This window comes from Motacilla alba, chromosome 19 (assembly GCF_015832195.1).
Source record: "Motacilla alba alba isolate MOTALB_02 chromosome 19, Motacilla_alba_V1.0_pri, whole genome shotgun sequence".
In the NCBI taxonomy this organism is placed as follows: Eukaryota; Metazoa; Chordata; class Aves; order Passeriformes; family Motacillidae; genus Motacilla; species Motacilla alba.
Window position 1 is genome coordinate 1,014,835 of NC_052034.1, and position 15,289 is coordinate 1,030,123.

At 51.1% G+C, this 15,289-nt stretch overlaps 1 protein-coding gene across 23 annotated transcripts in view; it reads left to right on the forward strand.

Annotated features, from left to right (window-relative positions):
* MSI2 (musashi RNA binding protein 2) overlaps positions 1–15,289 on the forward strand; it is a 204,749-nt gene that overhangs the window by 165,470 nt on the left and 23,990 nt on the right. For 4 of the 23 annotated variants that reach the window (XR_005259447.1, XR_005259443.1, XM_038158231.1 and 1 more), the window contains exons 11-13: positions 12,241–12,264; positions 13,507–13,569; positions 14,935–14,961. Coding sequence is in view for 17 of the 23 variants with exons in the window: in XM_038158231.1 (XP_038014159.1) it covers positions 12,241–12,264; positions 13,507–13,569; positions 14,935–14,961 (114 nt within the window). In the remaining 6 variants the exon portion in view is untranslated. The other 19 variants (XR_005259448.1, XR_005259444.1, XM_038158233.1 and 16 more) reach the window with 8 other exon arrangements.

Genomic DNA, 15,289 nt, shown 5'->3' on the forward strand with positions numbered 1-15,289 from the left:
ACAGGCAAGTCTGCAGGGAGCATCTCACACAACAGCAAATTATTTTTTTTTTCCTACTATTTTAAAATAGACCTTTATAGCGACATCTTTTCAACACATTTTTTTTTTTCCTAATGTATAAATTGGTACTGGTTATTTGAAAACAAACTTCTTAAATTAAAACATGAAAGCAAGAGAGATCACTGGAGAGCTGTTTCCCTCCCTTTGATGGGTTTTTCCTTCCGTAGATGCTCTAGAGCTCCACACAGACACGCACAGGCACACAGGGACCCAGCTGCTCCCCGTGCTGGCCTGTGGTAAGTGAACCTTCCCACCCTGCTGCGTTCTGGGCTGGCTCTGGGGGTCCCAGCTCCGGGGGTCCCTGCCAGCAGCGCGTGCTGCCGGGCTCGGGTCGGGTCCCCCTGCCCTCGGCAGGCTCGGGGGGATCGGGTGCTGGAGCCACAGGACGGTTTGGGCTGGAAGGGAGCTCCAGAGGTGCAGCCCCTCAGTGAGCAGGGGCACCTTCCCCTGGGCCAGGCTGCTGAGAGCCCTGTGCAGCCCGGCCCTGAGCGCTTCCAGGGATGGGGCAGCCACGCAGCCCATCCGAACGTGCCCTTCCCAGCACGTCCGTGCGGGATGGCGCCGCGCAGGACTCGGAGGTTCCTTCCAGCCCAGGCCTTTCCCAGGCAGCTGGAACCAGTGAAGCGGTGGCTTTGCTCTGCTTGTGACCCAGCCACCACGGGGAGGAGACCCTGAACTCCTGAGCAGCCTGGTCACAAGGGCCAGGGGTGGGAGCTTGGGGTGACAGGGACACCAGCTCCTCCCAGCAAGGTTCTCTAGGGTGGGTGAGGATGTGGACAGTGCTCGGCTGCACCTGCAGCGCGCTGGGACAAACGTGGAGCCGTGTGTGCAGCCCTAGGTCGTTAGCACGAGAGCCTGCTTTGGAAAAGTCCAGACTGTTGTCATCTGTAGGATGAGCAGTGTCCTTGGCGTGGGGTTACTGTGCGCCTGTTTCTTGCAGGACCGATAACACCGAGGGGAGCAGCCCTGTGAGGGTTTGTTCACTTGAATTCACAAATGCCAGGGCTCCTCTGGAAGCTGAGCCACCTCTTCCCACCTGTGGTGCATCTTCCCACCTGGACCAGACCAGGTCTGGAACAACCGGGGTGTCAGGCAGGCAGCAGAGCTGCTGGGGTGACACGGTGCTGTGGGGACAAGGCAGCTGTCCCCGGGTGCAGGTGACACCACCTGTGGTTCTGCTGGAACCAGCGGGACAGTCCGGTCTGGCAGGATTGCAGCCGGGAGCTGCAGGTCAGGAGGAGGCTTCAGCAGGTGTTGGTGTGCTGGCTCAGGCTCTGACTCCTCACAATTCCACGTGCCAGCTGATTCATACCGAGGCATTGAGGGAGAGGCTCCTTTGATGGGTTTAATGGCAGAAATCTGCAGAGGTTAGATGGGTTTCATTATAAACATGTCTGAAGCCAATGTGTTTGCTCGCTGACAGCAAAGGCAGCCTTTGGCTCGACCCCTCCTTAGATGTATTTTTATTCAGGGCCTGTTTTTACCAAAGCAGGACTCCCAGTTACTGCCTGGTCATTTTCAGCCTCCTGCAGAGATTGAATATGGAAAATAAATCCGTGTGGGTTGTCCCCACCCGCAAGCTGTGGGTCGCTGTGGCTCCCAGGAGAGCCAGGAGATGCTCAGGGCCCTGTCTCACCTTGTTGAGTCCCCCTGCCCCGAGGCTCTGCCCCTGCTCCCCTCCCGCTCGGATCAGTTACTCCTGGCAGCAGCAGAAGCTTTCCAGGGTTGTTGGGAGCTCCTCAGGTGGTTTGGGGCTCTGCTGTCCACAGTCACAGCTCCTCAGGTGGTTTGGGGCTCTGCTGTCCACAGTCACAGCCCGCAGGCTTGGGGTGGGGCACGGTGCAGCAGCAGGACGGGCTGTCCCCACTGCTGCAGGCACAGCTTGGCACCAGGGAGCCTTCAGGAGCAGGGGGGAGGAAGGTGTCAGGTTTAAAACCTCAGTGTTGTGATTTGGAGGGAGAAGTACTTGGCTGTTTCTGCGGGAGCTTCCCCTGCCTCCTGCCCTGGTGGTGCAGCCTCAGCACAAATACACAGAAAAATGTTCGGTCACACTCTGGCTGCTCCCAGGAGCTCTGCCACCACCCACCTATTTGCATTCCCATTCCCTTGTCCCTGTCCCTCAGGGGCTGTCCCTTGTCCTCTCCCACATCTCCATGGGACAGCCCCTGGCTCCAGGGGCAAGGCACACAACCCTTTGGCAACTGCTCTATCTCCTCCTATCCCGTTATTCCTCCCAGCCCTTCCTCATGCAGTACATTGCCTCTTTTTTATTTTATTTTAATTGCAATCATTCCCTTTCTGTGTATCTTCTTTTTTTTTTTTTTTTATTTCTGGGACTTATCTTTTCAGTTTAATCTATTAATTTCTGTTCTTATTTCACTTTGCAGACTATTTGCCGATTTCACAAGACATAATTTTTATCAACTAGTTCTTAAAGATGCATAACAAATTAATCGGGGTTTACTACAGTGCTAATGAGAGAGACAGAGAAAGCCTGGGTGGTCCATGTTTAATATCAATGTCCACTGAAAAATTGCTGCTCTTACTGGCTGGTTTGATTGACTGGACTTTTTATTTTTTTTTATTTTTTTAACGGCTCCATATCCTCACTGCTTTGAGTTTGCTTTTTTTTTTTTTTAATTACTTTTTTTTTTTCCTCTGCTTTGTTATGAGTTTTTAATGCCCACTTGGAATGTAACTCACAAGGATGGGGTCAGGGGCGTTCCGAAGGCATGACTTCTCACAAACTTCTTAGAAATCATTTTATCAACGCGGCGAGGAGGATGATGGGGTTGATTTGGTCCCACAGACAGCCCCAAAGAGAGCGACTGGCGCTTTTTAACCTGCTGACATCCAGCAGTGGCACCAATCCCAGCTGGGTGGAGCAGGACGGGTGTCCCCTGTCCCTGGCAGGGCGGTGGTACCCAGCTGTGTCACCCCGTGTCACCTGTCCCATTCCCTGCCCTCCGGCCTGGGGCTCTTTGGGAGCTGCCACCTCACACCAGGGCCGTGGTGAGATGCCACCAAGACTGGGGCTCAGGCAGCTGCTGCCCCCGCAGCAATTCCTGCCCTGCTCCCAGAGCCAGAGGGGCTTGGAGCAGCCTGGGACGGTGAAGGTGTCGCTGCCCCTGGCAGGGGTGGCACCGGGTGAGCTTTAAGGTCCCTTCCAACCCAGAGCACTCTGGGTTTCTCTGATGCTTTGATCTAACTCTGACCAGCGATGGTCCTGCACACTCCCTGCAGCTGCTTCTGCTTGCAGACTTTGCTTGCAAATCGTGGGCAAATTTCCTAAATTGTGGCCAAGCTTTCCCTGCTTAAGCTGCATCACCCTGCGCCTCTTCCTCTCCACGCCAGTGGCAGGAGAGCTGCGAGCCTCCACCCCTGGCTTTGTTTAACAAGAGCAGATTCTGGACTCGTGGGTAGAAAACACACATTCTCGTTAAATTCTGCTGGTCCTGGAGTGTTGCTACCCATTGGATAAGTTTGTGAGAAGTATGGTGCATGCTTACAGTAGAACTGTAATGCATTTTAATGTTTGTTAATCCACTTGTTTAAAATGTCAGTGTCAAAGGCTCTACAATCCATGGCTGTGCTGTTCATTTCATTAAAGATGCTTGATGTAATACTTGGGTAGTTTTCTTTTGACTTTTCTGCAGGCAATAGCTTTTTTTAATCTGTATGGCTTCTTATTATTTTGTTTGGGGTTTTTTGCTATGAATTGCTTTGCTTTTGTGAACTTGTCTTAGTGTGCATGATTTGCAAACATTTCGGCTGTTGTGAATTTTCTCATTTTTTGTAAATAGTCCATCTGTGCTTTTCTTTTTTTTTTTTATTTTTATTTTCTTTTTTTTCTTTTTTATGACTTTTTTTCCTGTAAGTAACTGAGGTAGAAAATAATAATAAATTGTTTACAACGGATCTGCTGTGTTGCTGCTCTCTTAGCTTGCAATTTTAATATTTTGGTTTGGACACCCCAAATAACCAGTACCAATGACAGTTGAATAAAAGAATAAAACCATCACTCAAAACGTGTGACCCACTGTTTGAAGAACCTGCAGAGGAACAGTTGCATGCAAGGTGTGTTTACAGCAGAAATTATACCCAAAAAAAAGGACAAAATGCACTCCTAACTGGGGGAGAGGAAATTGCAGCATCCCCCTGGTCCTGCACCCCTGTGGTGGGATGTTCTGCACTGTCCTTCATCCCAGTTATATTTTCTCCCATCATCACCTGAGTGTTTGGGGATTGTCAAAGTTTCATAGAAGCCTTCAGGTTAGAAATTTAAATTATTTATTTTAATTAAGGGTTTGTTTGCTTGCATGTTTGTTAAAGCTTATTAAAACCTTTGTATATGGTGAGAGGTGGGAAAAACAAATATTTTCACAAACTTCGCAGAGCTCAGGGAAATAGATTTGCTTCTTAATACTGGTGCTGCAAAGGCCATGGGCTCAGCCTTGGGTCACGCTCCTGCAGTGCCTGGGGCAGTGGAAATGCAACACGAGATGGTTCAAAGTCTCAGTCTGATGGGGTTTGTTACTGTGAGAGCATTTAAACCAACTTTCTGTTGAGCTTAGTTCAGTTTCTCTCCCCGTGGCAGTCCCACGGTGTTCATCAGCTGGGCAGGGAGCTGTCCCGTGCAGGGTTATGTGTGGTGCTCGCCTAGGAGGTAGGAGCTAGAAAATAGGAATTTTCCAGGTGAGGAGAAGGAGCTGGTGCCAAAGATGAGGGGAATTGTTCTGTTGTGCTTAAGGCTTCTTTGTCGCGGTGTCTTGAGAGGAGGAGGAGGAGAAGGAAGGAGGTTCCTGTGACTGGGGTTTAGGACACCCCGATGCAGGTTCTGCTGCACAGGTTCCCCCTTGGTGAATGAGCTCCAGGGGAGTGCAGTGGGGATGGAAAAGGGTGTGGCTGCAGCATCCCCAAAAGCCAGCCACTCCCTGTGTCCCCCTGCAGTGCTGTAAGACACCCAGCCTGGGGCGTGTGGTGCTTCATGTCCCCAGGACACGTGGCCCTGTACTGGAGCACCCAGCTTCCTGCTCTGGGGAGGTAAAGTGATTTTAAAGTGCAGCCTGCACATGGCGTCCGTGCCCACAGGGAGTGAGGAAGTCTGTGTTAACAGGGCTCAGCTCTGCAAAGCGCTCTTCAAGCGCCGTCCCACCCGTGTGAGGCTTGTAGAACATTTACTAATGGGAGCAAAGTTTGTGTGGCCGAGAGACCGGAACGAGCAAACGTTTAATGCTCAGAAGAGGAGGACCTGGTGGCAGCTGCAAAATAGGAGGAGGAAATGTAAAGCCTGTTTTAAATTGTTCAGTTAGTTAAGCCTTGTAACAGCAAGAGACGTGGAACAGAGCTGGAGATTTTTCTCACTCCTTTGTCTAACCCTTTCTTGACTGCTTAAACCTGCTCTGCTCTGCCCTGCACTGCATGCCTTGTTTCCACCTGAGCACATCACTGCATCTGCATGGCATCCCTGGTTTACAGAGTGCTTTTGGAATCTGTTGGAACCACCTGAGTTACCTCTTCCCACCTCTCCGTTTCAGCCTCCGTCCCTGAAAGCAAAGACTTTAGACTGGACCTGGTTTAAAATTAAGCTTCTGGGTGTTCTTCTGCTGAGGAGGGGCCGTTCCCATTGCAGGAGCATCCCTGGAGGGAGGAGCAGCTGGAGCTGCAGACAGCAAACTGAGAAATTAATATAGCAGAGCCCATAAATCTCCAGACAGAAGGTTCTCCTTCAAGTTCTGCTTAGATTATTGTGTTTTGTTGCAGGAAGAAATGGTCTCTAGAGCTGTTCTCGGAGTCCGAGCAGAGCTGAAGCACCTTTGCCTTCAAGGCACTGTTTTTCTGAGAAAAGCTGTGGATTTTGGTGTTGCAGAGAATTGTGTAAAAGGCTTTTTTCATCTTATATTTCCCCCTACCCCTTAAAGTAACCTTCTTGTTAGAGTTCGGGTGAGATTTTCCAGAGAGAAGCTGTTGGTCTGTGTTGATGGTCCCCCTTTTCCTGCCCCATCCTCTCAATGTGAGGGAGCCTGCTCTGGAGGTTTCCCTAAATATCATGTCTGGCTGAGGCCCAGAACTGCCCAGGTCCTTCATTAGAATTTTCTCCACTTATAACTTGAATAACTGAGAAATAAGAACATCTTGAACGTTGAACACCGATTGTCCTGTTCTCAGCTGCTCACTGATCTGTGCCTGGTGTTAGAGGCTTTAAAACTTGAGGTTCATTGCCCTGAAAACGAGTGATCCTGAAGGGGCAGGGAGGAGAGGAAAGGAAAAAGAACCCAAGCCTGCTGGTGCCTGCAGAGGTCTGTGTGCTTTGGGGTGGTGCTGCAGCTCCAGAGCGATGGTTTCAGCTGTGAACAGGCCGCAGCTGCAGTGACCAGGAGGGTTAATGAGAGCAATTATTCACAAGAGTAAAGAGGCAGAACACAAACACTGGTGTGTGGAGGAAAACATGGATAACCCTGCGGGAGGAGGAGCGTGGTCTGGTAATGCCCATCCTGCTCTGAGGAATTTGTGTCCAAGCCAGCCAGAGCACGATGGCTCCCCTGCCTTGTGCCTCAGTAGAGACAATTTTTAACTAAAGCTGTTGAAAACTGGGGCTGAGGTTGCAAAGAACTGGACAAGATTTGTCTCCTTACAGCACAGAAACATTCAAATGGGAATGTTTTGATAGTAGGGTTTCCAGCTGGCCATTGAGGAGCTTCCACCTCCTGCCTTGCCCAGGAGCAGTGATGGTAGTTGCTGCAGCAATGCCGTGAAGATTTCTGGGCTCAGCATCCCAATCCTCTCCGTCACCTCTTTCACGATATGGATTATGGAGTGGCAGCTCTCCAGTGAGGCACTGGGAAGGTCCCTGCCTGCCAGTGAGGCTGTGCTGGGTGAGCTGCACGTGAGTGGTGAAGAGTTCCCCACCCTCTGATGACCCTGTCCTGTGATTTACTGCCTTCTCTTTTATGAAGTTGCCTCTTTGTGCTGAATTTTTTCAGCTTCAGCCTCCAGACACGAGTTCTTTTTATGCCTTTGTTCATCATCAAGGACCTGTCTTTAAATAATACTTACCCAGATAGTTTAGATCATTCATAAAAATTGAGACAAGCAGCTTAACCAAACAGCTCATTTTCTCTACCATCAGAGCAGCAGAAATGAGGCTTGAAGCAAATCAGTGCCACGTTGCTGAACTCCAAATAGGTGCCTTAATGTGCTTCCATCTACCCTGCCCTTGTTCGTGCAGCAGCAGGTGACTGAAATGCAGAAATCCAGAGCTGCTGAGCTGGGGCTGGTGAGCTCCTGGCTGTTCCTGCCCCTGCAGCCATCGTTTCCTTTGTGCTTAACTTGCTGATTAAAAATCTGTGATGAGTGTTTGGCTTTGGCCTTTAAAATGAGTTGTAGCGAGTCCAAAGGAGGTCACCAAGATGTGAAAGGGATGGAGCACCTCTCCTGCAGGGAAAGGCTGGGAGGATTGGAATTATTCACCCTGGAGTGGAGAAGGCTTCAGGGCAGCCTGCAGGAAAGATGGAGAGAGATTATTAACAAGGGCCTGGAGGGACAGGACAGGGAGGAATGGCTTCAGACTGCCAGAGGGCAGGGTTAGGTTGGATATTGGATGTTGATAACCTACACCAGCTACCAGCTTTTGCTGCTTGGTTTGTGGTTTTTTGAATAAGTAGCTTTTTTTTTTTAAACAAACTGTTTGCCTTTGAGAAGTTTCCCAGTTTTCAGTATAGTGAAATAACTGCAAAAGGATTATTGCACTTGAAATGCCACAGAATGATAATTTGGGGACAAACAAGGCTTTGTCTCTCTGATGCATGAAGTAATTACTGGGCAGAAATGCACCATTCTCATCCTAAAAGGATCACAGCCCGAGAGTCCCAACAGCTGAAAAAATGGGTCATTTACTGTACATAAAGTGGAAGTGCCAAATTTTAAATGGACTATATTTGGGATTTATTGTTTTGTTGAAATTCCAGAATGGGAATATTTGCTCAGCACAGGATCCATCTGCAAACAGCCATGGGGGGTGTCAGACAGAGGACAGACCTGGTCCAGGCTGTGCCCTGGGTGGTGCAGGGGCTCTGGGATGAGGGTCCACGATGCACAGTGTCCTCTGGATGGAATTCCCTAACTTGCTGGAAGAGATTTTAACAAGGTTGATGTAACGCAGTGGAAAAAGACAAAGGGAAGCACTTAAGGGTCTGTTTCAATACAGAACTCTATTCTTGGAGATACTGAAAATGTTCATAGAATTGATCAGAACCTCAGGAAAGTGCTGTCCTGTTTCCCTGGAGCTCTGCCCTGCTGTGCTGGGTCCTGTTTCCATCAGCTCTGGTGTGGATGGAGAAAGCTTCCTAGACTCTGCAAACTTTGAGAAAGCTTCACAGAATCTGCAATCAAATCCCAAGGAGTTAATTGCTACTGAACAGTGGTAATGAGTTGTGAATGATGTGGTAGGACCCCGATCTTTGATCAGTTCTAGGGAACATTTGATTTCTCTGGGTGTATGTTCTTCTCTCAGTATTCAGCACTGAGTTCTTCTTCTCAAGCTCGGAGTAGTAGTAGGTTTTTTTCTTTCTCATTTGTGTTTCCTTATAGAAAGGGAGGGGGAGTGTGAGACAGAGAGCCTGGAAGATGAAGGTTTTAAACATAAAGGGATTGTTTTGGGATGGAGCTTTCCCTTGTGTGTGTTCACCATTAAAGATGACATTTTTGCCCGGTAAATTGGACCCACGCCTGCCTGCCTTCAAAACAAAACTACCAGGCTCTTCTGCTTCATGGTTTTGAGTCTCTGATACTTTTGAAATGAAGCCTAAAGATCCTCCAAAGAGGATAACACAGCCTAATGGAAAGAATAATGCAAGCAAGAACCCATCAGAAATGACAGCTGTGAGCCTGGTGCGGCTTTTCGGGCTGATCAAAGCTGCTGGAAACTGCTGGAAAAGGGGGATCAGCCCCTGGGAACTGCTGGAAAAGGGGGGATCAGCCCCTGGGAACTGCTGGAAAAGGGGGGATCAGCCCCTGGGAACTCTGCTGGAAAAGGGGGGATCAGCCCCTGGGAACTGCTGGAAAAGGGGGGATCAGCCCCTGGGAACTGCTGGAAAAGGGGGGATCAGCCCCTGGGAGTGTTGCTGGAAAAGGGGATCAGGCCCTGGGAATGTTGCTGGAAAAGGGGATCAGGCCCTGGCTCCTCTCCCTGCTCAGCCTGCACAGGAATTCACATTCCAGCTGTCTTTCCTGGGAGATCAAGTGAGCCTCCTGGTCAGGTTCAGGTCAGCTACTGGAGCACCAGGGGTGTAAGGAGTGGTGTTGGGGGGTGAAGGAACCTCTGAGCTCGATGCCCTCAGCACAGGGACCCCCAAAAGACCCTGCACAGGGCAGGCTTCTGCTCGTGTGTGAACACTCCAGACACCCCATGAGCACAGAGCACGGGGGTTGCCTCTCAGGTGCAGTTTCGTGGTGGATTTTATTTAATTCTCCGTGCCTCTTCCATGACTTTGGCTCGTTTCTGAAGCCAGCTGGGGATTTGGGCATCTCAGCTTCCATTTTATTGTTTTAAATCCCTGTGCTCATTGCTGAAGTCTGAACTTGCAACCTCAGGTGCCCAAGTGCTTTGGCCATTAAGAGGAAATTCTTTGCATGATATTTTTTTGATGCAAGGACTAATTTTGTGATCTTTGTGCCCTTTTTTGGGTTGATTCCTGTTGTCTTGACTCGTTGTCGAGGGTAGGGCTGTGTGTGCTTTGAGGATGCAAGTTGTTTGGGGTCTTCAGAGGCTGATCAGAGCAGGGCTGAAGCAGTCAGTGATTTCCCTTGGAGCCAGAGCTGCAGGAGCAGGGTCCTGGCAGCAGGAAGGGGTGCAAATGGTTCTTGGGTTGTTCCCTTGTGGTTGCCTTGTAGCCGAGCCCAGGCTGGAGGGCAGGAGAACTCGGTGATTTAAGGAGGAGTGGTCCCACCAGAGCAGGAGATGGAGCAGGGCAGAGATCTGTGAGCCCCTAAAGCCCATGTGAGGACTGGCCCTGCTCAGGCAGCACTGTCCTCGCTAGATTTGTCCACAAAGCCCCTGGAAATCTCCTAAATCCTGGGCTCCCACTGCAATGCCCAGAGCAAGGCAGTGGGGCTGTGTGCTCCAGCCCAAAGTGCCACCCTGGATCCCCCTTCTCCTAAACTCACCTGTGCCTTGGAGGGACAACGGCCATGGACTGAATCTGGGAGCTCGGGGCAAAGAATTTAACCCAGATCTGTCCATCTTCCCTCTCTGCTTCACTGTTTAAAGTGAAGCTATTGATGCAGGAAGCAGGAAAATTTATCTGTGAAAAATTGCACTTGGAACGCTGGTTTTGGCTCATTCTGAGCAATGAGAGAGCATGAAATTGCTGTGAATCCTCAGGGCTTTCCTGGACAGTGTGTGAGCCCAGTGCAAAGCGTTTATTGTAAAATACCTCCTAATTGCAGTGCTTGAAGTGGGCACTGCTGGCCTTGCAATGGCTCTGGGCTTCGTTTCCTCTGGGCAGCTGGGAGCAGTGGGCACACAAAGCACAGGGGTCGTTTGAGCAGGAATCAGTGCTTTAAACAAACTCCAGCAAGGAGTTGAGCTCTCCCTCCACCCTGCTGATTTTCCAGGTGACTTCAGAAGGCTCAGAGGGAGCGGGGCTGGTGCTGGCCGTGCTCCCCATTGTCCAGGGTGGGATCCAGAGGTGCTGCCATCAGTGCTCCCCTTGGCCATTGCTGTCTCCTGGAGATTGCTGCACTTCCAGGCACTGCTGAGGGCAGACAGTGGCTCTGGGCCTGTTCCCATGCTCTGCTGGCCACAAGTTCTCCCTGTCCCCTGCTCCAGCTCTGGGAGGCGTCCCCAGTGCCCTGTACTGGGATCCCTGTCAGGCAGAGCGGGATGGTGTCAGCTGCCCTCCTCTGCTGAGGGGGTCAGAGAGGCACAGAGTGGCACAGTGAGGTGGCACAGTGGTGGAGGTCACGCAGCGTTGGTGGCTCAGCAGCGGTGGCAGGGAAGCTGCTCCCAGCTGAGCCAGCCCGTGCACGTGGTGCCTGGCAAAGGGCATTTTAGCAGGGGATTGATTGCTTTCAGTGGGCTGGATTGATCAGGGGGTCCTCCGGAGCTGGAGCCGTCCTGGGAGAGCATCAGCGAGGAGGGTTTTGCCAGTCTTGATGATCAGTCCCAGTTCCCATCTCCCGCTCCGGGGCCGGCGGCGCTCCCACGGAGCACGAGCTGCACTCGCACTTGAGCTGCTTGGAGCGCCACGTCTCAGGGATGCTTTTATCTCAGCACTGGGATAAAAGCTTTCTTCAGCGGCGCAGGGATTAATTTTTCACACATCTGTCCACTGGAATGCAATAAGGGAGCCTTTGTTCGGGCTCTTTCCGTGGAGCGCCTTCTCCACCCTTGTTATTTCGCTCTCCTTTTGCATGGCAAAACTTTTTGTCCTGCATTTCAAATAGATCCTGAGTGTCTCTGGCAGCTGAACAAGAGAAACAAACTTTCCAGCCCTGTTTTTTGTGCTGTTCTCAGGGGATGCTTGGTGATTTGAAGGGTATTTGATTGGTTTTGGCAGAGGGGTTTTATTCCATGGAAAATCCACGGCTCCTCCAGTCCCCTATGGATGGTTTAGGGAGCCCCTGGAGCCTCCAAATGAGAGATCTGTGGGTGGCCAGCTGCTCGTGGAGGTGCCATGGGAACGCTGAGGACACTGCTCTTGGACCGTGCGCCGTGGTGGGCAGGGAGGGACAGGGGACAGTGCCAGCTCTGCTCCTGCCTGAGCCGCAGTGGGAGGGCCCAGAGCTTGGCCCAGACATGGCTCTGCATGAAAATGAAGCCCCAGAGCCTCAGCCCTTGTCCTGCAGATGCTTTCCTTGCTCTTTGGAGGGTGATTTTACTCTTAACACCACAGTCTTCTCACTCCAGCCCTAATCGTGTTGGGGGACCCACCCAGGGTTGATGGCTCCATCCAGTGAGAGGGAGTTTAGCACTCGGGTTCAGCACTGGTTCAGCATCCCCCAGTCTGGATGTGCTTCCCCCACATCCCACTCCATGGAGGCTGTGGCAGTTACCAGCAGACAGGCTCACCAGAGGAGCAGGGCTGGCTGTGCAGTGCTGCTCTCTGTGCAGGGGAGCACCACCCTGGGGATCCTCTGCATGCATTTACCTGTGCTATGTGTTTTTTTCCCCCCCAACAGCCCTATTACCATATTTAAATGCAAGTATGTCTTTTTTTGATTGATGTTTTAAGTAGCTTCAAGTTATTCTAGCCTAGTTCTCTGCTCCTTGCCCTGGTAGCTGAGCTGTAGCTGAGCCATAGTGCTGAAGGTCGTGGGCTGTAGTGTGCTGGGCTCTCTCTCTCGCTCTCGGGCTCACTCTTCTCTTTCTCAGTGCCTCAGTTGCTCTCCTGTGGTTCCTCAGCCTTGCAAAGCAGCTGTGATCGTGGTCCTGGTGCCTGCTCAAGGACCAGGTTCCATTGTGGTGGCCACCCCGGGCTTGTCCTGTTGGGTGCCAGGAGCAGTTGGAGCTCCCAGGGACCAGGAACCTCCCTGGAGTCACTGTCCTTGGGGTTTGTGGTTCTTGCCTGGACTTTGCCATTGTCCTCTTAAAACACATATATTGAAAGTCAGAAACTCTGGCAGATCTTTTGAATGTTAATTAAGTAAATCAGCAATCTTGCTGGCAGCATTCCATTCCTCTGCGAGGGCTCAGTTCCCTGGAGCAGGGGGGATGTCATAGAGCTCCTTGATCTGCGGCTGGTTTGCTTTCAAGAGCTTTTTCCTTCCTCTCTTCCTCTCTCCCTCTCTTCCTCTCTTCCTCTCTTCCTCTCTTCCTCTCTTCCTCTCTTCCTCTCTTCCTCTCTTCCTCTCTTCCTCTCTTCCTTTCTTCCTCTCTTCCTCTCTTCCTCTCTTCCTCTCTTCCTCTCTTCCTCTCTTCCTCTCTTCCTCTCTTCCTCTCTTCCTCTCTTCCTCTCTTCCTCTCTTTTTATTTATTTCTTTCTCTCTTTCTCTCTTTCTCTCTCTCTCTTTCTTTCTTTTTCTTTCTTTCTTTCTTAAACCACATTCCATTGAATTTTTTTTCTGCTTGATCCCAGCAAATTTGTGATCTTGACATGAGGACCTCCTCATATTTTCCATTACTGCTTTGTCTATAGACCAGCACGTTATTATCACTTGCAGATAAGCCCGGAGGAGAATTCCCTGGTTGTTTGCGGGGCGGGCTGACCCCGTTGGAGACACGAGCCGAGAGCTGCAGGCTCTGCCTCCAGCCTGTCCTCCTTGGCTCCACGGCGTGCCATGGCCGGGAGCCCCATTCCTGCTGTGCCAAGGGGATTTGTGCCGGCAGCGGGCGCCTGGCCGGGGCTGGGCTGCTCCCGGGTGGCACGGGGAGCCAGGCTGGGCTGCTCCGGGTGCATGGGACCCGCTGGCCTCTGTCTTTACCCTTCTCCTTTTCTCCACGGCCAGGTTTCCCAGCAGCGGCTTACGGACCAGTAGCAGCGGCAGCCGTGGCGGCAGCAAGAGGATCAGGTAGGGGGGCCCGTGGAAGAGCAAACCCTCAGAGTGCAGGGTCAGGTAAAAGCTCTGTCGGTATTCTGTGTGGCTGCAGCTCTCCATCATTTCTCTGATTTTCCTCACACTTATCCTGGGGACCTGAAAACAATGAATCAAAACAAAACAAAACAAAAAAATTAGAGAAAAAATAAGTAATCAATCCCAACCCAAACCCAAACTACAAGCAGAGGCCACGGGGGCTGGAGCACCTGCAGGAGATTGGCGTGAGAACTGCCAAAACCAGGGTAGATATTCCAATTTGTTTCTTCCTTTATTCCTTTATTGCGTTGGTTTCTTTATTTGTTTGGTTTAAATTCGAGGCTCTAAACGACGCCCCAAAAAAGATCAATCCGTGTTTTCGGAAAAAAAGTTTTGGTTTCTCACAGGAAGCTGGGGTTGGGTTGAGGTGGTGGCAGCAGCTCTGGGTGCTCCCGCCGTGCCCGGAGCCGCTGTCACCTCCTCCACCATGGCCAGCACGGGGCACCCCCGTGGCGAGGGGCCGTGTCCCTCGGGCTGGCATCACTGGTGCCATTGCCACCAGCACACGGCTGACAGTTCACCATCCCTGCCTGCTCCAACCCCTCTGCTTCCATGAGGAACCACAAAGCTTTTCTTCTGTCCTTCTGAAAACTTTTTACTTTTTTTTTTTTTTTTTTCCCCTTAAGGGAAATAAAGAAATAAATTGCTGCCAATTGCCGTTACTGCCTTAGGTTTAAATTTTGCTCAAGACGTGAATCAGCCCTCTGCTCGGGTGGCAGAGTTCAGAGCAGCCCTCAGTGAGCCGTGCGCTCCCGCAGCAGGCCGGGACGGAGCCGCTGCCAGCCTCGTGTCCTCTGTCCCAGCGTGTCCCCAGGGGCCACGGGGCTGGCAGCGCCTCCCAGCTCGCTCACGGCTGAGCTGGGGGCTCTCGTGGCTTTTCGGGCAGTGCCGGGGCTTAAGGAGGCTCTCCCGAAAAGCCCCGACCGCGCGAGGGAGTAGGAGGTGGGCGCAGGCCCGGCTGTGTCTCGGGCGAGAGCCTGGGGCCCTGGGGGCCAGAGAAAGACACCAGGAGAACTCCGTTCCATGCAAACTGGCACTGCTTGCAGGCTACAAAGGACTCTCTGTACCAGTTCCATCCTGTGGCATGTAGAGAGCGCCTAAGGGGTGACTTGCCAGCCTGGTTGTGGGGATCCCCCAACTCCCAGCTTCTCCTACTGCCCCGGCACGGAGGGGGAAAAACAAACCCAAAGAGGGGAATAAAAAACCCCCCAAACCCAAACAAATCCCGAGATTGCTTTTGCATATGCTTCCAGGAAAACAGACCTCATTGTTTCTGCCTCTTCCTCATGTTTTGCCCTTCAGGTTTTGTTTTACGTGCAAACAGACCTGGTGAGTTGCCCCTTAGCAAGGCACAGAGGGTTTGGCTGGATTAACGTTGCTTCCCTGATTTTTTTTTTTTTTTTTTTTTAATCGGAGTGCTTTTGGTGCCCATTACAACTGAACTGAGCATTGATCAATTCTGTGCCTGAAAATCATTTGTCTTTAATTTGAGTGTTTTTTGGTTTCTCTTTTGTTGGGTTTTCTGATTTGTTTTTTCAGGGTTTTTTTTTTGTTTTTTGATTTGAACTTGCAATACGAAACTAAATCTAACCCTAAATTAACAACACCCTTTCTGGCAAGTTTAAAGAGCAGTATGGTGTTTGGAAATGTCTTTTCA